The sequence below is a fragment of the Dermacentor albipictus genome, chromosome 2, assembly GCF_038994185.2.
Source record: "Dermacentor albipictus isolate Rhodes 1998 colony chromosome 2, USDA_Dalb.pri_finalv2, whole genome shotgun sequence".
In the NCBI taxonomy this organism is placed as follows: domain Eukaryota; kingdom Metazoa; phylum Arthropoda; class Arachnida; order Ixodida; family Ixodidae; genus Dermacentor; species Dermacentor albipictus.
In genome coordinates this window covers 39,460,007-39,483,372 of record NC_091822.1, presented here as the reverse complement: position 1 = coordinate 39,483,372, position 23,366 = coordinate 39,460,007, and the positions used below count along the sequence as shown (strand labels likewise).

At 46.0% G+C, this 23,366-nt stretch overlaps 1 protein-coding gene across 1 annotated transcript in view; it reads right to left on the bottom strand.

The window, feature by feature from the left end:
* Positions 1-23,366, bottom strand: part of LOC135918258 (uncharacterized) — a 260,320-nt gene that overhangs the window by 25,348 nt on the left and 211,606 nt on the right. The window contains exons 11-13 of the mRNA XM_070533556.1: positions 18,568-18,689; positions 16,325-16,445; positions 364-537 (exon numbers count right to left, since the gene is read on the bottom strand). Coding sequence (XP_070389657.1) covers positions 364-537; positions 16,325-16,445; positions 18,568-18,689 — 417 coding nt within the window. The remainder of the gene's footprint in view (positions 1-363; positions 538-16,324; positions 16,446-18,567; positions 18,690-23,366) is intronic.

Here is a 23,366-nt window from a genome sequence, read left to right as displayed (position 1 = left end):
TCAGTGCGAGTTCCAAAGACTCTCCTTCAAATTATTATGCGGACGGCATGTGACATAAATAAGTACTTAGAATGTAAGGGACGGAGTACACTTAGGTATATTTCTGCTGCTGGAGAAAAATCGGCTTCTGTCAACGTTATGTATGTTCCTATTGGTGTTTTCGGGTAATGTTCGTACACCTGGTGTTTTCAGGCTAGCTTAACAACACCGCATCGACATCGACAGGTGGCGAAATTCGCCATGTCAACGGATTATCGACTCGATGCTAAAGGAAACCTGCTTGACACGGTTTCTTTAGCCTAGCGTTCGAACGATGCAGACGGCGTAGGCCACGTGCGCCAGCAGGAGACACAGCCAGCTTACCGCATCTTGGCTCGTCATGCCGGCCTCCGTGCAACTGGCGTAGGCGCTGTCGTTCAGGCTTTTGGCGTCTTGTGTGAGGACGTAGATCAGTGCCCCCATCTCGAACGACAGGCCCACCAAGGTTTCGCCGTTCGCGTACGTCGCGTTGTGGCGCACGAGAGGCCAGTGACTCTCCTGCGGGAGCGAGCGCAGAATGACGTGCGTTTTGCAGAATCTAAGGGGCACAGAGGTTTGTAATTGGCTCAAATTCTGGGGGACCGACGCGTAAACAAACGGCGCACCAAAGAAGGACCCACACATTGTGCAACGTGCGTTTGGCTGTTTTTCGTCTCCTTCATCGAAGCGCTGGTTCTCTATATTCTGTACTATACAATACTAACCAGGTAAACTTTCCTCCTCATTGCGGTACTTCGCATATATGAATTGTGATTAGGGATGCCTCGAACAAACAAATTTTGATTTGTAGCAAAACAAACAAAGTTCAACCTCATTACAGTGAGTCGGGATATCGGAGTTTTCTTGTGACAATAAACGGAGGCATCCGTTCACGTTTAAACTTTTATCTCATTGATAAAGAAAGAGAAAACAAACATACAAAGCCTGAAATATGAGTTATACAAAACGCTCGCCCCCGGCTTGCGCGGCCCTGCTTACGGCAACCTTTTGGGCAATCAGCAGGCTAAAGCCCAAGCTCTACTCCTCCCATCATATTCAATTTCACTTCACCCATCATCGAAGCATCTGCCGAACCACTACCTACTAGCAAATCTTCGCATCGCCTACTTCTCGATCTGTTTCTTCCGGTTCACACTGTTACAGTTTCCCTAACCAACTTTCTTATACAGCGAAGTTTTTGTAATTCATGGCCCTATACTTGCGCCGTAAAACTGCTGGCCTAAGAAGCTTTCTGCACGTTTTGAGGAAAAGTCGTTGGCTGAATGAAATGCTTGAATTGACACGACCAACTATCAACCAAGTCCACGGTCAGTTTACTATAGCAAGAACCCCCTACTAAATAAGGACGAGCTTAGATCCGAACATCTCGCAAAATGACGAGCACTTTGCCATGTCAGAAGTACGAAATGAAGGGAAAAAGAAAACAAAAGTCACAGTTTCACCCGAGAGGTGAAGCATCGATTGCGATAGCAAATTAGTAGACAAACATACGAATCAAGGATAGTGGATCTATCGGCCTCATAAGCTTGCAAAGGTAGGCATACTATCTATACCTTCGACCAACTTTGTGTGGGTATTAAGGTATACGGGCGCCTGGCTGCCGCGCACGTTTTACCGCGGTAAACAAACTGGCAGCGTTTGACAGTGTCTTGGTTGTTCGGAACAGACGCTGAATTGGCGCAGCTTTCACGTGCGATGATTTCGCGTTTCCCCAGACGCGGAAAAGTCACAAATTAAATAAACGTTGAGACCGAGCGTTGTGTTCTGTCTTGTATAACTGCTGCTAATAAGGTTTCTTTGCCTTCCCTAGCCTATACTAACGTGGTATAAAGCGCGGGACTCTTTTAAGAAACGCTCGAACTTGGCGCGTTTTGCCTCCGTTGCTTTCCCTTCATGGCAATGGAAGGTTGTCCGCGAGTATTCCTTAATTAAGACGTATGGTGTCACCCGGGCTCAATCCAGCCTTAACATATCTCACTTGATGGCCACGGAAACTCGCTGTCAAAACGCTGCAGTGAAGAAATGCGGCAAGCAGCGTGCGAATTGACCTTCGTTAAGTCGCGCGCGTCAACGCCTTGAAAGCAACGCCTTGAAAACAACGCAGCGCGGACTCTGTACCAGTGGCAGATAGCTTTCAAAATACAGCGGGCCACCCGGAGTAGAACGCACCCCCCTCACTTCCCCCTGACGTCTTGTGCGAAGGAACGCGTCAGGCTTCCACTCCACTTTCTGCCGTATCGTGCGCGAGATTGAGCCATGATCGGTGGTTAAACCTCGCACGCTTTCACTCGCGCATACAACATACGGCGATAATTTTTTCGCCCGTGGGCTTTATGCGGAACCTCACGGCAACAGCGACGCAGACGGCAGAAATCCGCCTGGAATGTCCATATAATTGCTATCACAATAGAAGTATGCATTGGTTGGAGAGTAGGGAAAAATTTCGAGAGAATCAAATGCGAATCGTAGTGCCAGAAATTCATATTCTAGCATAGGTAAACGATAGCAAGTTCCTGTAGTGACACTGCACGTTCTAAAGCATTATCGAAAGCATTCGGAGGATATTAGTAACTTATTCCCATACTCTGCACCAATTACTTTAGTGAGTACAGCTCAGGAATTCCAGATACACGAGCTGCGCAGCCTCCTACACTTCATGAATTGCATGTTGACTCCAGTTTTGAGATAGATCGCGCACATTTGTAAGTCTGAGATATTTGAAAAAAAAGTATCCTATTAAGGAACAGCGATCATTTGATTCTAAGACTGACTCCATTACACTAATATTCGATTCCTTATATAAAAAAAAGATGTTTGAATATTTGAACATTCCGTTTTAAGTGCGCAAGTACATTTCTACGAAAGCGTATTAGCAGAACACTTACAAAAAGCCACGAAGTGCGACCCGAAAGGTGCCACATTACAGCGGTGTATAAAACCAAACCTCATAGGCGCCTTACCGCATGTATTTTATCGCACCTTATACATCTTGGTCCAGAACGCAGGTGCTTGGAGCGAAGAAAAGTTTCGAATCTTATAGTCAACGACTTTTTTTCTTGGCAATGGAGGAATAGCTACAGGGCGGAACTTTAGTACGTCTGCCGCAATATAGCACGGTCACGTAATTTGACCTGCGTTATTGCATTGGTTTGTTTACCAACCTTTTTGCTGAACCTTCCAAATGCTCTCAGCAGTCATCTTGGTGTGTTGGTGAAACATTTTCGTGGGCTAGGTAGCTGTTGTCGCCATTTAGCTGTAATAGCCCATTACGACGGCTTGATAATTACCGAGTGTTTGATTTTTAGGTACCTATGCATGTGCGCCATATTGTTATACGCTATATAGAACTTCACAAAATATCTTCCCAATTCAAAGACCCATCGTACAGCGCGAGGTTGAAGTGGTTAGGGTCACCACATCGGAAGCCCTACTTGTAAAACACTCAGAAAAACGATAAAAACTATGACATATACAAGATTAAAAAAATACTATAACGACATAATTTATGCACACAAAAGGGACACAGAGCGATTATACGAAAAAATACGCAATTGGGCGCATGAACGCAAAATGAGAAATTAACGGCAGTAGAAGTTAACTAACCAGTCAAACATCCCGGGCACCCCATAATTATGTTTAAAAAATGCTTCATTATCTTTTATGAATTACCATTTTCTTAAAAAACTCAGTGCCCTTCCACTCTGTGAAGGAGGATGAGCAGTAAAGCTGTGTATGTGGGCCCCTTAAAGATGAACAGCACCTCCTCCGCGGGTCGGCCTGGCATTGCACAATCTTCGGGATCGGCCCACGTATCATCATCATCAGCAGCAGCAGCCTGGTTACGCCCACTGCAGGGCAAAGGCCTCTCCCATACTTCAGCAACTACCCCGTTCATGTACTGATTGTGGCCATGTTGTCCCTGCAAACTTCTTAATCTCATCCACCCACCTAACTTTCTGCCGCCCCATGCTACACTTCCGTTCCCTTGGAATCCAGTAGGTAACCCTTAATGACAATCGGTCATCTTCCCTCCTCATTACATGTCCAGCCCATGCCCATTTCTTTTTCTTGATTTCAACTAAGATGTCATTAAATCGCGTTTGTTCCCTCAGCATATCTGCTCTTTTATTATCCCTTAATGTTAGACCCACCACTATTTCCATAGCTCGTTGCATCGTCCTTAATTTAATTAGAATCCTGTTCGTAAGCCTCCAGGTTTCTGCCCCGTACGTGAGTACTGGTAAGACACAGCTGTTTACACTTTGCTCTTGAGGGAGAATTGCAACCTGCTGTTCATGATCTGAGAATGCCTTCCAAGCGCACCCCAGCCCATTCTTATTCTTCTGATTATTTCAGTCTCATGATCCGGATCCGCTGTCACTACCTGTCCTAAGTAGATGTATTCCCTTCCCACTTCTGGTGCCTCACTACCTAACGTAAACTGCTGTTCTTTTCCGAGACTGTTGAACATTACTTTAGTTTTCCGCAAATGAATTTTTAGACCCACACTTCTGCTTTGCCTCTCCAGGTCAGTGAGCATGCATTGAAACTGGTACCCTGAGTTACTAAGTATGAGGAGTGCTTAACGCCTGCTTCATCTCCACGGCGGACCGGTCCCCGGCGTTGCACTGTCTCCGGGATAAATAAGAAAAGATCTAGTATGTGTCACCTATGTATGCGCAAAAGAAAATAAATGCGTTGATATATGACGTGGACGTGGTCGAATAGAAGCCATTGGAGCCCCCTTTTTAACGGGTTGATATGTTGCGCCATCAACTTGTTTTTACTTAGCCCAATGTCCTACCTACATAATTCTTAAAGGACAATAAATGCCCAGTATGAAAGTTTCTGAGCCATTATATCGGTAATTTAACTTTGATAAACCTCCGATGTGTGCGGTCTCCCTACGTTTATACCAACAAACCTCCATCCGTCATTTACTAATCTCTTTTGTGTGCATGTTCACTTTCCCACTGCTGGCCATGAGCCCAAGGTTTTCCAGGAGGGCAGCGGAGCCTAAACCGAAAATCGTGTAAGTATTTTCATATTCCAACAAACATGTTACATCGTTTGCCTAGCTTTACCGCAGCACGGTAAAGGCAACCTCTTTCACTTTGAGGAATAAAGAGCTTCGTTTTGGTTCTCACAGTACGTTTCCCTAATGCTTTTGTTTTGACCTCTTAGGTGATCACTCATCGCCGACCTGCCCCGTCCAGGAGATTGTCTCAGGCTCTCGCACATTGCCTTCAACGTTCCTTGCTGGCAGCTTGCTTACTATACCGTTCGAGTTCTATCGCTACTGTCGTCCTAGTTACCATCGTTCGCTAGTTACTATCGTCCAAGTTCTTTTCCTGAAATGTGAGTCAATCTCTTTCCCGCACAAATAGTGCAGAACTCTCATAACCCATTTACTTTCCTTCATATTCCTCAGTGTTTCCATGAAATCAATTTTACTCAGAGCTTCCCTCTCTTCAAATCATGCCCAGCACATATCCCCATGTTCGACTTTATTTGTCGTCTTCTAGTGAGCGCCCAATGTGAGGCGTCCCAATGTCCTTCGGTTGCCAACGAGAACGGATTATACAGCGTGCTTCAAGCAAACAACCCCACTTACAAAAGTAAGTCCGAGAGCCGTAGCACTTTTCCACATACCACGGAGCACGCCGCGCCCATTGTATCGCCATAGGGCAGTGGGAACATGATTATGGCGGCAGTTCCCTTCCCCTTTGGGGCTATTGTCTTTTTTCCTGAGTTTCCTGATATCTATTGCTCTCGTTAGTTGTATTCTCTCACTTGTGGTGTTTCCTGGCACTGTATTGACACTTTCTATTAACTGTTTTCATTTGAATAAAATAAGACCTGAATTTTATTGGTAAATTTCAATCCTGAAAATTGACCTTCCTTTCCATGTCAGTGAGAAACACAATGTTGTCTGCATTAAACATACCTTGGAGCTGCTGCTCTACAGTACCCGCCTGTTTATACAAGAGGTGAAACCGGTTCTTGATTCCTTCTAGCGTCCTTCCCAAGCGTACAATGTAAATATAACCCTGTGATGTAAAGGCTCTCTGCAGTCGTTGCCCATGCATTCTCCTTGCAGAATAACCCACAAAATAAAGCGCTTAGTGTTGTGGTATGCTCCAGTAACGTCCAAAAATGCTACGTACAACGGCGTCATTTCTTCTCTGAATATTTTAATGAACTGAGTGAGCACAAATAACTTATCATCCAGATTTCTACCAATTCTGATACTATACTGGTGTTCTGCGAATATGCCATAAACGCGCGTATGCTCTCCCAAGTTTGCAGTTTTGTTTAGTTGCCCGCATTGATAACCTGTACATTGCTGCTGATGTAATGGTGAGCTGTATTTGTGTGCGATTCTACTTTTTGCCTTTTTTTGATAAATTCTTTTAATTTTACATTGTCACCGACTCTCCGGCACTAGCCAATTGTGTAAGTTTTTTTTCTACTGCGTTCAATACAGCTGCCTGACTTTCTCGCCCTTGTTTGTCCAACCCCGCAGGTATTTCGTCTAACTCCGCGGCTGTGCTCTCGGGCCTTATTCCCAGTCGCGCTTGTAGAGCCGTGGTAAACGAGACGGACACACGTCTTTTCGGTAACAAGGTCTAGTTTAGTCTGTCAAAAGAGAGAATTGAGCGGGCGCGCGCAGCGCGCCGGAAGTTGCGAGGGGTTTAGAGAGCGAGAGGAGAAAAGAGGGAAAAGGAGCATAGAGAAGTGCGGTGCGCGGACCTAGTGCGAAAGGAAAGCAGTAAACAAAGTAATAAGAAAATGGAGCTCACGCACTACGTTCGGCACAGTGAGCCGGATCATGTGTCCGTGTGCCTGGTGTCCAACACTCGCGAAGGTCCGCTTACGGGAGGCCCGCGGGACGCCCCGCGGAGTTGTTTATGGCTGCGGGGGTGGTGCGCAGCTCCATCGCCGCGCCGCTTCAGATTGCTCCCCCCTTAAGAGAGGAAGCTGAAGCGACGTACGATGCTCACAATGCACAAGTGGCAGCCCAGTGAACGCGACGAAGAGGTGACGAACCGCGCACTTGCAAGGCGGAGTCCGCATGTTCCGGGAAGGCGAGATAATTAAGCGCGGGTGCCTCGCTGAATGCTGGCTTGAGTCGCTCAAGCGCGATTGTATCTCGTGTCCCATTTACGTCGACGACGAAGTTAGAAGGAAAACGTTCTAAAACGCGGAATGGCCCGAGGTAGTGGGGCTGCAGCGAGCCGCGCATGGGGCCGTAACGCACAAAAACATGTGTGGCTGTCTGCAAGTCTGAAGTGATGTACACTGCACGGGGTTTGTTAAAACGCGTAGGCTGCGGACGGAGGTTTCGGAACACATCGCGAAGCTGGTCGACGTACTCGCTTGCTGTTAGAGAGGAGGTGAGGGTGTTTTCTTCGAAGAAGTCGGCTGGCAGGCGAAACGAGGTGCCGTAAACAAGCTCCGCAGTAGCGCAGGAGAGGTCCTCCTTGAAGGCAGATCGAATTCCGAGGAGCGTGAGCGGAAGTCTGTCAACCCACTTGTTTGGGCAGCCGTGCGCTGTGAGTGCTGCCTTGAGATGGCGATGAAATCTCTCGACGAGGCCATTTGTTTGAGGGTGGTAGGAGGCAGTTCGCAAGCGTGCTGTTCCGAGAAGTTGAAGTAGCTCCGTGGAAAGGGACGATTCGAATTGCCGGCCTCGATCAGTGACAACTTTCGTTGGACAGCCAAATCGGGATACCCAAATGGAAACAAAAGCTGCGGCGACAGTAGCTGCAGACATGTCGGGGATAGGTGTCGCTTCGGCCCAGCGTGTAAAGCGGTCGACACATGTCAGAAGATAGCGATAGCCTTGGCATGGGGGTAGCGGGCCGACAATGTCGACGTGCACAACGGAGAAACGTTCGTCGGGTTGCAAGATAGGCTTTGTGGGGGGGACAGGGTACCGCTGAACTTTCGCGCGCTGACAAGGTGCGCACGAGCGGACCCAGTCCATGATATTTGCGTTCATGCCCGGCGGTAAACAAAGTAATAAGAAAAGGGAGCTCGCGCACTATGTTCGGCACAGTGAGTCGGATCATGTGTCCGTGTGCCTGGCGTCCAACACTCGCGAAGGTCCGCTTACGGGAGGCCCGCGGGACGCCCCGCGGAGTTGTTTATGGCTGCGGGGGTGGTGCGCAGCTCCATCGCCGCGCCGCTACACGCTCATCTGCACTGGGTCTTTTTCTTTCCATCTCGTTTTTGCTCATGGTCTTTATTATCTTGAAATCTACCTCTTTATTGAATTTAAATGCTTCGGTTGTAATTTTTCGAGAGAAATTTAATGCCGAATCCTCTTCCAGTTCGTTTCCATCTGTTTATAACATCTTGTACAGCTCGAAATCTGCGTAAGCAGTTCATATTATAGGTGCAGCCTTCACCTTCCTCACGCATTTCGGTAAGCCAATGGTCATGTATAGCTTAAACATTTCATTCAACCAGTATTTGAACCAGTGTTACGGAGTTGCCACTCCGGAATTAGAAAAACTTCAGAACCATTCCACATTTTGGCGTCCGCAGAATGGAATAGGAATGGAATGGCGAAAACGCTTGGAGGAATGTAAAGCAAACGGAATTAGGCGCATTTTGCCTGGAATGTAATGATAACGGAATTAGGTCTGTTGCCGAAAATAAAGCGCCTTTCCGTCTACGTACTGTATTTTGTCAAAATATGCGGAGGAACCAACCAGCGCACGTTGAAACATTAGTAAGCCAGAGCCTCGAATTTAACAATAAAGCAGTATTTTTAAAACAGCTTGGCTGATTACAAGCGTGGCACAAGTATAAGCAACGTGCCTACTGCAGTTTTCTCCTTATTTACACAAGTGCTTCGAAGTTGGTCTCCATTATTCGCGTAGCCGCTGCTCTATGCCGTTGGTATCTGTGGTGCTTCACTGCGGCTGCGGCATACCCCCCCCCCCTCTTCACTCCCCCCCCCTCCCCACGCGTTACGCCTTGCGGTTTTTTTTTTTTTTTTACCTTGGCGGCGCATTCGCCCCGGCCTCCTGTTATCTACCCTCCCGTCACTTCATTGTTTTCGCTTCTGTCGCCGTCGGCCACTCGGACCTTTATTCGAAAACAAAAGAAGTGCTTCTCGAAGTTGTTATGGGTATTGACGTTGGCGCGGTGTTGTGCTCGCTTCCCCTTTAACCCTATTTGCAATACTGCCCCCCCCCCCCCCGTGTGTACACACACGGCCGGCTTTGTGCGAAACTCTGTCGACGAAGGTCTGCAGGTCAGCGCAGCACGCAGTCGCATACGATGAACTGAGTGGCCTCACCCTCCATACGGAGGGATAAAGAATGAACTTTTGAAAGCATACGTTTGGGAAACCAGCCGAAGCAGGAGAGCCCAGGGTACGGTGGCCACGGCGGCGCCTGCCCGAGCCCCGAAGTCCCGATCGCCGCCCAAGATTACCCACGTTCGCTCTTCTCTAGGCAGGCAGGGGGAGGGGAAAGTGGAAACGCGTCCGGGTGACGCCGCCGCTGCGCTGGCGCCTGCTGGCGGCTGGAGACGCCCAGCGGTTCATTTGGTGGCTCGCCCGTACTGTAAATGCTGGACAATGCTTCGAAGCATCCCTCTCGGCTCTCTGTGCTACCGCTCTTTTAACGCGATAGTGTTAAGGAGCTCGTGTCGCAGAAAAGCCGGTGTCGTCGGTGTCGGTGTCTGCGTCCGCGGCGTTGACCGTGAGCGATAAATCACGGCAGGCACTTCATAAATAAAAAGCAACTTCCAAGATGTGCTGGGTGGGAATCGAACAAGGGTCTCCGGAGTGTGAGACGGAGACGCTACCACTCAGCCACGAGTTCTTTTTTTTTGTGTTTATTACCGACATGGCAACAAGGCTACAAAACAAGACATTTTAACAATAGACAACGGTCACGACAACATCTCTGCCATTGGTTGGCAGTCACAGGGCTAAAATCGCTTAAAATTCGCTAGCTCAGTCATCACACTGAGCCATGTTGGTTTTTCTTTTTGCAAATTATACATTTCCTTAATATGACAAATGCTTTCAATGAAGTATTCTCTAACAGGCCGGGCATTTACTTCGGCATGTCTCACGGCCATTCTAGTTCTCCATAAGCTATGTAAGGACACCAGCATGAACATGTCATAGGGTACTTTGTCTTCATTTAGAGTAGGCAAGAAACGAATCCCATATGGTGTAATCGGCAAGTCCTTCTTTAGTGTTCGCTGTAATATGTCCCAATAGAACACATCATCCCAGCAGTCTAGAAAAATGTGTTCTATTGTTTCGGGTTTCCGGCATAATAAACAGTTGACGCTCCAAGGAACGGAAAGACCTTTTTCATCTAGCCACGGTTTCACAGGTAAAGTGTTGGTGTGGAGCTGGAAAAAGAAGGACTTTACCGATGGGCGTACTGGCATTCGTTTTACTCTTTTTAGTACGTCCTTTTCAGGTCCAATGCAGAACATCGAGCGATACAATGGCACCGGCAACATTGTGTCTACCAGGTCCTTATATAAACGCTTTCGTGGTACCCTACTTAGGTATTCCATGGAGAACCGAACCTTTAACAGCTGACTCAGCCACGAGTTCGATGCTTCCAAGCGGTACAAACGCGCCTCTAGTGAATGCGGTGTTGCCTTCGAAACGAGCCGTGGAAAGTTATACTGCGGTGTATATTGGTAAGTATGAACATGTAACTTACAGAAGTCGCAATTACACGAGTAGCGAAGTGCGTTTCCGCTGCATTTCTTCTGCGCTTTCCGCACACGCAGAGCCATCTTGCGGCAAACACAGAAGACCCCCTCCTCTCCATGTACGGCGCTGCCCGGACAGATGGCGCGCCACGCGCGCATTGGAGCTGCGAGGACCGGTGCGAGGCGGTTCGCGGCCCGGACTCTCTCTCCCATGACAACGCTTCGCCTTGCTCCCTCTGCAGCATAAAGCGTCCTTCCTTTCTTTAGATCACTATCTATCTCTCTGCCCGTGCCGATCACGACGTTTGGCTGGCGTGCATCATTTCCCCCTCCGAGATACGGAGTTCTTTGGTTCGTTCCGCTAGCTCAGGCGCACGTTTCGTTGCTGCGCCGAACGCCGCGTTGCTCGACCATATGGCTCGACGCTCACCGCGTCCGATGCGGGGTGCCTCGTGGTTGATGGCTGCCCTGTGGCCCATTGTCTCACACCCCTTGGCGGGTCGACGGGAACGCTGTCGCGTTCCACTCTTGAAGGCGAAGCTTAAGCGTCCTCCAATTTTTTAAATAAATGTTGCTTTTCCTCCTCTGTGCTACCGCCGCTATCCTCATTCGCAGCCTACTTTTGCAAATAAAAAGGCCTGCCATCATTCAGTGCCACACTCGCTCCTGCGCGCAGCGGCTCACGCACGCCGTAAGTCCGCCAACATGGCACGTTCGAATTTCTTTTTTTTTAATTACTCGCGAAAAAAAAAGAACAAGCGGCCCGCTGCAAGCTTTGCTTCGAAACTATACATGCGGTAGTCGGACTATCATCTAATTTGATTCGGCACCTAAAAAGAAAGCATAAACGTTAGTACATGCAAGAACATAAAGGGCTGGCAAGTCAGCCGAAGATAACGTCGACCTTCACCGCTGGGTGCAGCTCTGTGCCTGTTCATCGAAAGGGTTTTCTCGACGACGCCATAATCAACATGATTTGCACTGACATGGAGCGCTTTCGTGTTGTCGAGAGGGAGGGATTCAAAAATGTTTGTAACGGTAAATTTCACATTATTATAAGGCGCATTTCATCAAAGTAATTTGCATTCTTTCAAATTTAGGTTGCCTTCCAGGGCTACAAATTGCTATCGCGGGATAACATCAGAGAAATGTTATCCCGGGAAACTATAAGCGCTGCAGACGAAACTATAATCGTCTTTAGCGGGAGCGGAGTACGTATGTATCGTACTGGACGTGTGGACTTCGTGGTGTAAGGAGGGCTTCCTGGCTGTCGAAGCAACATTCGTGGATAGTGATGCCACGGTTCACACGTACTACCTCAGTTTCACTCGCCTGACGGGGAGTGATTGAGCACCTCGGATCCGCTCCGAGTATGACGCAGCGTTGCGGCAATTGAACATCGCTGACAAGGTGGAATATGTGTTTTCGTACACTTTCGCCTCCGTTAACGGTGCTTAGTTTATTTTCCAGGTGCTTCACGTGGTGACACACAACGCTTCATCAATAGTAAAGACATTTGCATTTACCGGGTGGGAGGCTGAAGAGGACGATGAGGATGACTCTTTCGACGACTGTCCGGATCGTTTAACCAAGGCGTTTTTATGCGAGTGCCATCAGCAGCAATTTCGATTAGGCTACGCCGCCGTAAAAGACGCCATTCGGCAGGTATGCGCTATTAAATAACATATTGGTTTCATCTTATGTGCTTTGATACGTCGTTCATTTATTACTCTTTTCATCAACAATTGTTTCGGCCATACTTTGTAAAATAATTTGCCAGGAATGCATGAACAAAGAATGTGTGGATTTATTAACTGCAGTTCGGAAAGTAAGGGGAGGCAACTGCCCTTAGTACAGTTTTGGTGCTTTAAAGCTTTATTATGCAACTACCCCCAGCTCATCTTTTGCCAAATTCTCGAGCGCGCTTCGTTTTTTTTTTTTCATCTTGGGGATTTGTGGTGCTTTTGCTGCCATGGCCGAGGTCACGAGCTACGCTTCCTATCAAATAGTGGCTGCGGGTCATTTTTCTGCCGCAGGCCAGGCAACAAGCTTACGCGACTTCGTGGTCTGCTCTCCCCACGTCAATCAAGCATTCTGAAATAGCTCTAAAGACAAACAAAAACAAAACTGCCACATAACGTAATGAACGCCCGCGGTGTCCCGAAGTTACATTTTAAAATATTTCGGTTTCGTTGATACTTTGTTCAAGCTATTATTTTTTCTTATTTTATTTTGTGTTCCTTGCTATTGTTCTAGTTCCGTGGTTTCCCCCTAGTCTTTCTTTAATTGCACCCACTCCACCCGCCCGGGAATATGAAATCTTGTATACGTCACTCTTTCTAATACGAATCGTTCTGCCCGTGAACGCAATTGCCTGGCATATGCAACCAGTTAGATAGACGACAGTCTGCTGCTAGTACGTTTATTTAAATTATGAGGCCCATTTCATTAGGGTAATACCAGCCGTAGTGTCGTAGCCATGGCACTAGGTGCACGCCATTTATTCCTAAACAAGAAGGTGCAGCCTATGCTATAATGTACACTCGATTTTTTCTAGCGCTGGAGAAAACGGCTGTTCCTGCCCTCCCTTTATTTTGTCTAATGCAGTCATGAAGAGTGTCAGTGTGTCGTCGAGTGCAATCCAATACGATTACATAGGTCATACTTCTCTTTCTGAAATTCTATTGCATTGCACGTTTACCGTTTGCTCTACCTGCACTTGCAGTGGCAAAATTCACTAACTGCTATCCTCGCTTTACTTTAGGACGCAGATGCCGAGGAAGTGGGGCAAAAAATGCGGCGCCATTGTTGCATCTATACGCAAGAGCACCACCGAAACAGAAGAAGGGCTGAATGCGGCCGGTCTGCATTCGGAATCTCACAATGCCACGAGGCGGAACTCACATCTACGAATGATGAGAAAGCTCCTTAACAATTCTTAAGTCGTCCAGGCTTGAGAGAACCTGTGCACGCGTGCAAGAAGGCTAAACTGTCTTAATATGAACCGAGGTTTGCGACAGACTTGATTGAGCTTCTGTCTCCGATAGAGGAAGGCACGCAGTTGCTGCAGAAAGGCACGAGACAGCCGGGCTTTTGCTTCCCGCGTAACGAAATATCGAAGTTTCCCTTGCGAAAATTTTAAGCAAAGGCACACTTCTTTGCAAAGAGGCGGCTAAAGACCTACAGCGTATCCTAGGAAAGCGGTTCATTAGCACATAAGCTTATCCTCTCTTTTTTTTATGATTGGCCTCCTAGGCCAACAATTTAGTCTCCTTTGTGTTCAGCTACAACAGCCGAGCAGGTACGTTCTGTTGCGCTGTGGAGGGGTCCTCTTTTGATGAGGCAGGACAGCGCCAGCACCGTCGCCAATGCAGACTAGCAAACAGGGCCAAACAGACTGATGTGTAAAAACATCAAGCAAACTGAAAATGCCCATAAAACCTGGATGCATTGCAGGGCAGATTTCTATTTACCTTACAGAAGGAACTTGCACAGACAGGGTTAAGCCGCTGACCTATTCGAGAGCGAACGCTAGCCGTTCTCTCTTGCTTTCCCGCCTCGCAAGGGCAGTTTCCACTGCGAATGCGACGTCAGCCGACTACGGCATCCCTCACAATGAAAACGAAGTGAAATCGGCTGTCAACTATCCCCTTTGAGCAGCTCACGTCAGTGATGTGCAACGCCTAGTAAAGTAGAAGGCAATTTTTTATCTCACATTCGTGTTTTTAGAACTAACCGTTGAAGCAGCCGTCATTTACACTTCGGGTTTTCATAAATAAACGGTGAAGTGCTCATTTAGCTCATGACAATTTGTTGCAAAATTCCGATGAATAAAAGAAAAATGAAGCTTATTTTTGCAAATTACACTGTTTGAGACCTTTATGGCAGCATTTAAAAATGACGAGGAGACCTAAGCAAAAATGTGTTATGTCTTCATTTTAGTTTTCACGCATTTAGGCTTGAACAATATTAAAACATTACAAGCGGGTAAAACATGCTGACCATGCAAATACTATAGGTAACTGGAGAACTGCTCCTACGCCAATTAGTAGGGTGGATGAACTGCATGAGATATATCACCAACCTACTTTCTCTCAAGCTTGGTAACGTGTTTTACGTATTTTTGCAGTTCTTTAAGCGTCTGATGACATGAGCTTTATGGTGCGTTCATCGGTAACTCGATAAACTACCAAGGTGCCTTCCCTACGTTCAGGAATTACAGTAATGGAACTAAACTGCCCGGCCATTTCCGAAGTGGCAATGGGGTAAGTTTCTCATTCCGAGGAATTGAAAGAATGGGAATTGCGGCAAGTTCTTATTGCCCGGAATGGAATAGAAATGGAATGGGGGCGCCCATTCCGCCACACTGATTTCAACCATATACTTTTTTCTCACGGTATAGTTCCCATCTTTCGTTTTATTTTCTATTGACTTTTTTCCTTCGATACTGTGCCCACTGTACCCTCTATTGCCTGGGGCATTGATCGTAGAGGAAGTACTATAGATAAGTGATTGTATAATAGATAAATAACAAGTTAATAATTAACTAACTATCATTCATTTGTTTGCCATCAAGGCCCTAGCGTAATAGAGAGGGAAGTGGGTGCAATATAAAAAAAACGGTCAATAAAATTCAATAATTACTTGTTTTATTCTTGGTTATTCGGGAGGTGTTGTACAACTGTCACTGCCCGATTCGCTGCTTATACGTCAGGCCACCCGTCCAACAGTCTGCACTTCATACACGTTCGAGCACCTGTCCTAAAGTTTTGGTGACAATAGCAATAAAACAGATCGTCCTGTCCACACGCAATACACGCAAAGTGCCTCGAGCTGCCATTCGCGAGGCAATATTGCGTGTATTCGCGGGCTTCTTTCGCGCTCGGAAGACACTTTTACGTAGCACGTTTTAAGTAAAAGAAAGCTCTACGGGAGTTTTTTATGTTGCTGAACAATTTTCTCAATGACACATCTAATCTTAATCTAATATTTCAGATGCTGATGTAATATTTCATAATAATTATGTAATAGGCGGTATGCAACACATATTCCAAGTATCTCCAATCGAGGGCAAACAATATCACTTTTGTTCGGTCCGGCTCATGCGGCATTCGCATATTTTTAAACCTTTGTGCATTATATTTGGGACACCCTTCATTTATAAACCACTATAGGACCCTATGTATACCTATGGAGCACTCTTCTCGCGCGTCGCCGAGAGACGGACAGATTTTTGAGGGATGTAGGCCTAGAATGCTTACACTAAGCCATGTTCTGAAGAGGTCCATGATCATGGTAACACAGAAAGAGCCGAACCTAGTTCTTAATTTGTCGGATAAAGCGCAGTAATATTGCCCTGAACAGTGGGGTAGATGTGCCCCTTTTGTCTATCCAAATGAGAGCACGTCCGCCTGTAAGTCAGTTATTCTGTCTCTCTCTGTGTGTCCCTCTGCTTGCCTGTCCGTCAATTGGTACGTTGGTATACGCAATTAAGCCAGAAAGCCAGACAGGGTTGTATGGAGCCATGGCAAATAAAGGAGCGCAGCAACTAGTGATTCGTATACTTACAACGACGGATACCTACCATGCTCGGGAACCTTAATATCGGAGAGATGAGGACATTTGGCGGTGCGGCGTAGCAGTTGGCCTCGTTCTCCATCGATCCGACCGATGAGATAGCGATGACTATGTCGGCCTTGAATGTGCTGCAGCGGCAGAGGACACGTACATATTGCGCTATTTTCATAAGCGATTGCAGAGGACGTGTGCAAAGACGCCATAGGCACTGTTATGGCTAAAGGTAGGCTTCCGAGGTAAGCAAAAGTATGCAACGCCAACACAATAGGGTCCCACCTTTAGATATAGTTTTGGAGGTCAAGGTAAGACTGCTTCCTTGATATTCATGAGACGGCGCCACATTAGTGCCTAGGGAAGAGTACTGACCACCTGGGCTAAGTCCAGGTATCAAAAACGTAGCCCACGACCAAACATGTTCTGCCGGAAAGTGCCAATTGACGCACATCTTCAAGCGAAGCTTGTATACGCTAGCTTGCGCCGCCGATCTAATGTTAAAAACCAGCTGCTCTCAAAGCTGCACCCGTCCGCGGATTGATATTAAAAAACAAGAATTAGACCCCATTAACGGACGATACTGCTGTGCCATCGCACTACTGACGTCATTCCCTCTGCCCACAGGCTCGTGTGTCTAAGTAACCTAAGAGGAACGAGTGTTTACCGCATCAGAACACTATCGGAGCGGCAGTGGGTCGGCCACGCATCGTGCGCTTGTCCGAAAAACCGGCGGCGTTTGATGAACGTCACTGGGAACTCGCTGAAGAAGGAACAGGAGGAGGAAAAACTTTATTGGTTATTCAGAGGGGAAGAGGGGATTAAGGAAACCGGTGGAGTGGGTGGCAAGTGGCTATGTGGGTTCCTATCCACCAATCATCCTGACTACTCTCTCCGCCTGGTCCAAGAGGCACCTTTAGGCCCGCAGCCCCGGCAGAGCGAGGAGGATCTCCCACGGCTTCCTAATGCAGGTAGGCATCTCAGGCAAGTTTGCTTCTTGTGGTCTTTTTGTGCATGCTCACGTCACATGTGGTAGTGACGGCCACGCACCGCACCATGGACAAGGGTGGGCATAGTGTGGGACTCACGTGGTGTGCTCTTCCCAAGTGGAGATAGGTGTGTGTCTGTATTCTTCTGTATGCGCGGGCTTCTTGTACCCCCAGTTGCCGATGCGGCGGAGCAAGGCGCTCTCTCGTGCGACGTTGGTGTCCGATGATGTCTCGCGCAGTAAGTCGACTATCGTGGAAAGGGCTGCGGTTCCTCGCTCGGTTTGTGAGTTCTCGAGCTAGGAAGTGTGCCCTCTCATTGTCTGGGATTCCCTCGTGTCCTGGATACCATTTGATTGCATGTTCTTGGAATGCGCCGCCTGTGGTTCTCAGCGCGATTTGGCAATCTGCCTTGCTTGTACATTCTGCATGCTGCTTGAGAGTCGGATATAACCAGTGCCAAAAGCCCGTCGGTGTTCCTGTGTATGGTTGCCATCGCGATTGCTGAAGCTTCGGCAGTGGTTGTGCATGTTGTGTTGATTGAGGCTGTTATCTCGGCTCTTTCCCACTGCGTGTTGCGAACTGCTACTATGACGTGTCCTCTAGCGGTTCGAGTGGCGTCCGTGCATTGCACTTCTTGTTTATTCCCAAAGCTTTTGGCAAGCAGCTTGGCTCGGGCTTGTCTTCGGCCTTTGGGGTATTCATGTTTTATGTTTTCTAGAAAGGGCTCGTGAGTGACGTGTCAACTTCGCCGTGAGGGAGCACGAAGTCGACGCGTTACGACAAGGAACAGCCGCGGATCTCGAGCTTTGCTTGCACCGCTCTTCACAGTGGTCGAAGGGCGGTCAATTTTCGCTCAGTCATAGAAATGTTCAACATAAACAAACCGCTATGGTATGTTGAACAGCGAAGCACCCCGTGGCTCTGGGCCTGTGCTACTGAGCACACGCCGTACGTTCAGCACTCCGCCGCGTACTCATCGCCCCAAATGTGTAGCCTACGCTGGGTGCACGTTAATTCAGCACTAGGCTGCGCCGAAATGCATACGAACTTCATTTCAATTTATTCAATTTAAGGGCTGAATCGAATACGATTATACTCTAGTTTTTCGAATAGTCACACACCCCAATATATTTGTCGTTGCTTAAATTATGAACCAGGCTAAACCATCGTTGGTAGGTTGAACTCGCCGCTATGTATCCGTGACCCTATGAAGAAAATGTTTTCCAGCTAGGAGTAAAGCTGCGGCGCGATGCCGCATTGTCGTAGTTACCCGACGACTTCTGCAAATATATCCTTGTATTTGGCCATAAAACCGGAACCACTGTAGTCGTACGATCCGATCGCGATCACGGTGGTCTTGCCGGGATCGCGGCCTTGGATGTTCTTGAGGGCCTGTAGCAAGCGGGGCAAACCGTGGAATCGATCATTAGTTAAAAAGAAGACTCAACAACGTTTCTGGCCAACGTTGCTGTTCATACATTTACTTCTAAGAAACAGAAAGAAATTAGGCAACAAGAGCAAGTTAGAGAATTGCGATTAGATTGAGGAAAAGCGCATGGAAAGCTTATGTAGGCTATGAGTGAATATTGTTCTTTCAATTGCGTTTGCTGCAAAATATGGAGTCAGTCACTCACAATGATTTATATGGAGAAATGTAATAACGCATTCACTGTTTTCTGTGACAATGACGCATGTGCTCATGGTCCCAGAATCTTTTCTCAAAATAAAATAGAACACCACATTTGGATGGTGTGCCAGGCGGGTGCGTTCCACGGAAAAGGCATGAAACAAGCACATAGCAAGACACTTATTCCAGTAGTTAAATAAATAATCCGTTATATGGTATATATTCCAGCGATGCACCTTTTGCGATTTGCGTATTCGTAACCTGGGATATGCACGAAGGAAAAAATGGACGTCACCGCCACAAATTCTCTACTAGAGGTTTTATTGAAGGAACATTATTTGCACGACACTTACAAGCGCCACATTGTGAAAAAACAAACTGACAAACAAAATGTAATTTAATCATTAGACCATCCACTAGCTATACTATACGGTAATAAAATAGACGTTTTGGTGGCAAAATTTTGTTAATGAAATAGATGTCAGACTGATGCAAGGATCGTATGTCTTTATAATATAGAAGGTACGTATAATGTCTCGGCGTGATGCGAGAGCCAAACCGCATGCCGAATCGACCTTAAAAATGGAAAACGTGTCACCTCCATGCTCGTGGGAGCCATTGTATTCGATACAATAACGTAGGAAGTTCTATGGCATAAGCAAACATTGCACGTGGAAGCACAAGGTGGTTGCTGTTGGCAGAGCTAGAGCAGACCGCGTCGGCAGAGCTAGACGAAGTTGAGAAGCGCAGGAAGGATGACTCGTTGGTTTCGTAGAGCGTCAACGCTCGGTGGCCAACAGCTGTCGAAGGGCGCCGGTCAAGCGCGAACGCACGAGGTGACCTCCAAAGAACACTTTAATCTGTTCCCGCGACCCAGTAGGCGTATGGGTCTCTGCACGAGCCCGCCTGTCTTCTCTCCCCGTAGAAATCATTTGGGCGACGCCACCACGTCACCTTCGTGTACCGCCTAATCGGGAGCTTGCAGTGCCCGTATTGGAACGTTCGTAGAGGCGCTTCGCATAATCATCGCATGCCAGATACCTTACGTTCGTGTCACTTGCTAGTTTTAAGGCGATAGCGTTACGCGCCTCCTATCGCAGGAAATCCGGGTCGGCGTCTGGCATTTCTGCCCCGTGAGCGAAAATTCCTGTATATATTTTGGTATATTTTCATTTCATTTTATTTGTGCCCATTTACAAGCAAATGGAGGGGGCCAAGGTAAAAGCTGCTTATTGGCAGCTTGAGTGGTCCCTAGCCCCCTTTACATATTGGCAGAACGGTGGCAAAGAACACTTTCAGAAATGAAAAAAATAAAGAACAGTGGGTTGCATCAAAATAAAAACATTTCTTTCATTGAATGCATATGGTTTTACGGAATCATGGTGATTTAAATGGTAGTTTTCACCAGACAGATGAGCTCCGATGGTGTCAAGGCATGGATGTCAATGCCGGCTTCTAGGTAATAATTTAATAGCCGTGGCAAGGTATTTGCGACCATTTGATGGCCGTAATTTGTCCTCGAGAAGGGTATGAGCCATTTTTCATGGCTGCGCGTCTCACATAATAATAATAATAATAATAATAATAATAATAATAATAATAATAATACTTTATTGATGACTTAAGAAACATACAGTGCAAGAATCGGGCCTGCCAAAGCCACAGTGGGCTTGAACGGCAGTGCCTGGCAGACAGCGACAGAGCCATCAGTAACTCGTTATTGAACAATAGTGAAAAAAAAACACACACATACACTCACATGACAGGCTTCCAATCATGCATTCATGTGTCTAAGAGCCTTTCTAAGACCATATTTTGTTTTCATGTGCATTCTCTTAAAAGAGAATGCACATGTAGGTGCATTCTCTTTTAAGTTTGCTATATTTGTAATTAAGTTGCTTCTATTTTTTACCTGAAAGTAATAGGTGCGTAGGAGGGTTTGTTTGTAGAGATGATGACTTTTTGTTATGTTGTACTTGCTAAAAAGATTCTCAGTGTGTGAGTTGTATGGCACATTTGCGATAGCGCGTATTATCTTTTTTTGCATCAATAGTATTTTAGAGTGATTGGAAGCTGATGTCGTGCCCCATACAAGATGGCAATAATTTACATGTGAGGCAAATAGTGCATTATAAATGATCAATTTAACTGACATTGGTAAAAGGTAGCGATTTCGATGTAGTAAACCTGTTACGCGGCTGAGTTTCTGCAGTACAAAATCCACGTGAGCGTCCCATTGCAATGTGTCGGTGAAATATACGCCAAGTACTTTTACCGTGTCAACAACCTCTATTTTCTCAGAGTTATAAAATATATTGTGGGTCAATGGAGTAAATGTACCTCTTGTTTTAAAGATGACTGCTTGTCTTTTATTCGAGTTTACTTTTAAAAGGTTGTCCTGGCTGCATTTTGAGAGATGGCTTAGTAGGTTGTTCGCTGCACTAATGAGGCCTGTAAAAGAGTTGTTTGATAAAAAAAACACTCGTATCGTCTGCGTAGTTTATGAATTTTGCTTCTCGGTGGATAAGAACTATGTCGTTTATGTAGATGTTAAACAAAAATGGGCTAAGGATACTTCCCTGAGGGACACCTGTTTGTATTTTTCGTGTAGATGATATGTTAGTGTTTATAGCCACATATTGCTGTCGATTTCTAAGGTAGGATGAGAGTAACCGAAGAGGAAGGCCTCTGATGCCACATCTTTCAAGCTTAAGTATTAGGAGGTCATGGTTTATGCAGTCGAATGCTTTTGTGAAATCTATGAATAGACCAATTACAAGTGACCTATTTTCGAAGTTCTGCAGTATATATTCTTTTTGTGCTACTAGTGCTAATTCTGTTGATTTGCCTTGTTGAAAACCGTATTGAGCGTCTGGGATTAGTTTATGTTTATTGCTGAAAGATGTTAATTGGTTTAGAATGATTTTTTCAAGACCTTTAGAAAACTGCGGGAGAATAGATATCGGACGGTAATTTTTTAAATCAAGCTTGTCACCTTTCTTGTATAACACAATTACTTTTGCAATTTTCATTTTTGCGGGAAAAGTACCTGATGTTATGCATAAGTTATAAATATAAGCTAACACAGGTGCAATGTCACAAATGACGTGTTTAATAGGTTTTATTTGGAGGCCATCAGCATCGTAGCTGCATGAATTTTTCAGTTTGAGAAAAACTGAACAAACCTCGGTAGGTGTTGTCGGTTGGAAAAAAATAGTGTCCATGGTTGCAGGGAATTGAAATGTACATGGTGGGCTTAGTGATAAATGGGAATCAGTGTCTGTAAAGTAATCATTAAATGCGTTAACTAAATTATCTCCGGTTAAAATGCATCCGTTTACAGAAACTTTCTTTATAGGTTCAGTGTTCTGCTTACGTCCCATTAGTTCATTTAACTTGTTCCACATCTTCTCTGTTTGTCCCTCGCATGAAGAAAAAGTACGTAAATAATAGTGATTTCTTGCATTTCTTAGCTCTTTATTTAATTTATTTCTAAAAACTTTAAAGGATTTTAGATCCTCGCTGTTCCGAGATTTTATGAACCTGGCATAAAGCTTATCTCTTTTCTTTATTTTTTTTAGAAGCTCTTTGGTCATCCAAGGTTTCCGATAAGCTTTCTGGTTTCTTTTCTTATGTATGAAATGTTGCGCATAAACAGCTGAGAATTTCTTTAAGAAGATGTTCTATGCTGGCTCTGCCTCGTTCTGTTGAAAAACCTCCTTCCAAGATACTTGTCTCAAGGCATCCTGAAAGGCAGTTAGTGTGTGCTCGTTTATTGTCTGAAATGTTTTTTCAGTGTTATCTTTTTCGGTGTCGTGTGCTCTTGTGTGGATAAACATGACTATTGGCATGTGGTCACTGAGAGGACAGTTTAAGACTGCACTAGTTACTAAGAAAGTATTATAGTTCGTTATAAAGAGATCAAGAGTATTTTTCGTAGTTTCTGTTACTCTCGTGAAGGTTTCAACTGTATTTATACATCCGCTTGCCACAAAAATTCTTTGAAATATCGTTTTCCTAGCACCATCGGAACTCATATCAATGTTGAAGTCTCCTCCTAAGACCACTTTATATTTGTTTTCTGACGCAAATTCTAGCATGCGCTCTAAAAAAATGAAAAAAAGGTTCCAATAAACCATCCGGCGGGCGTTAACATACTGCAAAGAGTGCACCCGGTGTTTGTACACACAACATTTCACAATTTTCTGTCATACAAGAATACTCGGCTAACAGTTCACATGTTAGAGAATCATCTATCAGAACAGAGACTCCTCCACCGCGACGTGAGGTTCGGTTTTTATAAAACACTTTTTTGCAAGGCAGGCGAAAAACATCATCAGAGCAATACCATGTTTCGCTTAGCATGACTACATTACACTGATTATTTATATCAGAAAAAAAGGTTTCTAATTCTGGTAGCTTGCTGGAGACTGATTGAATGT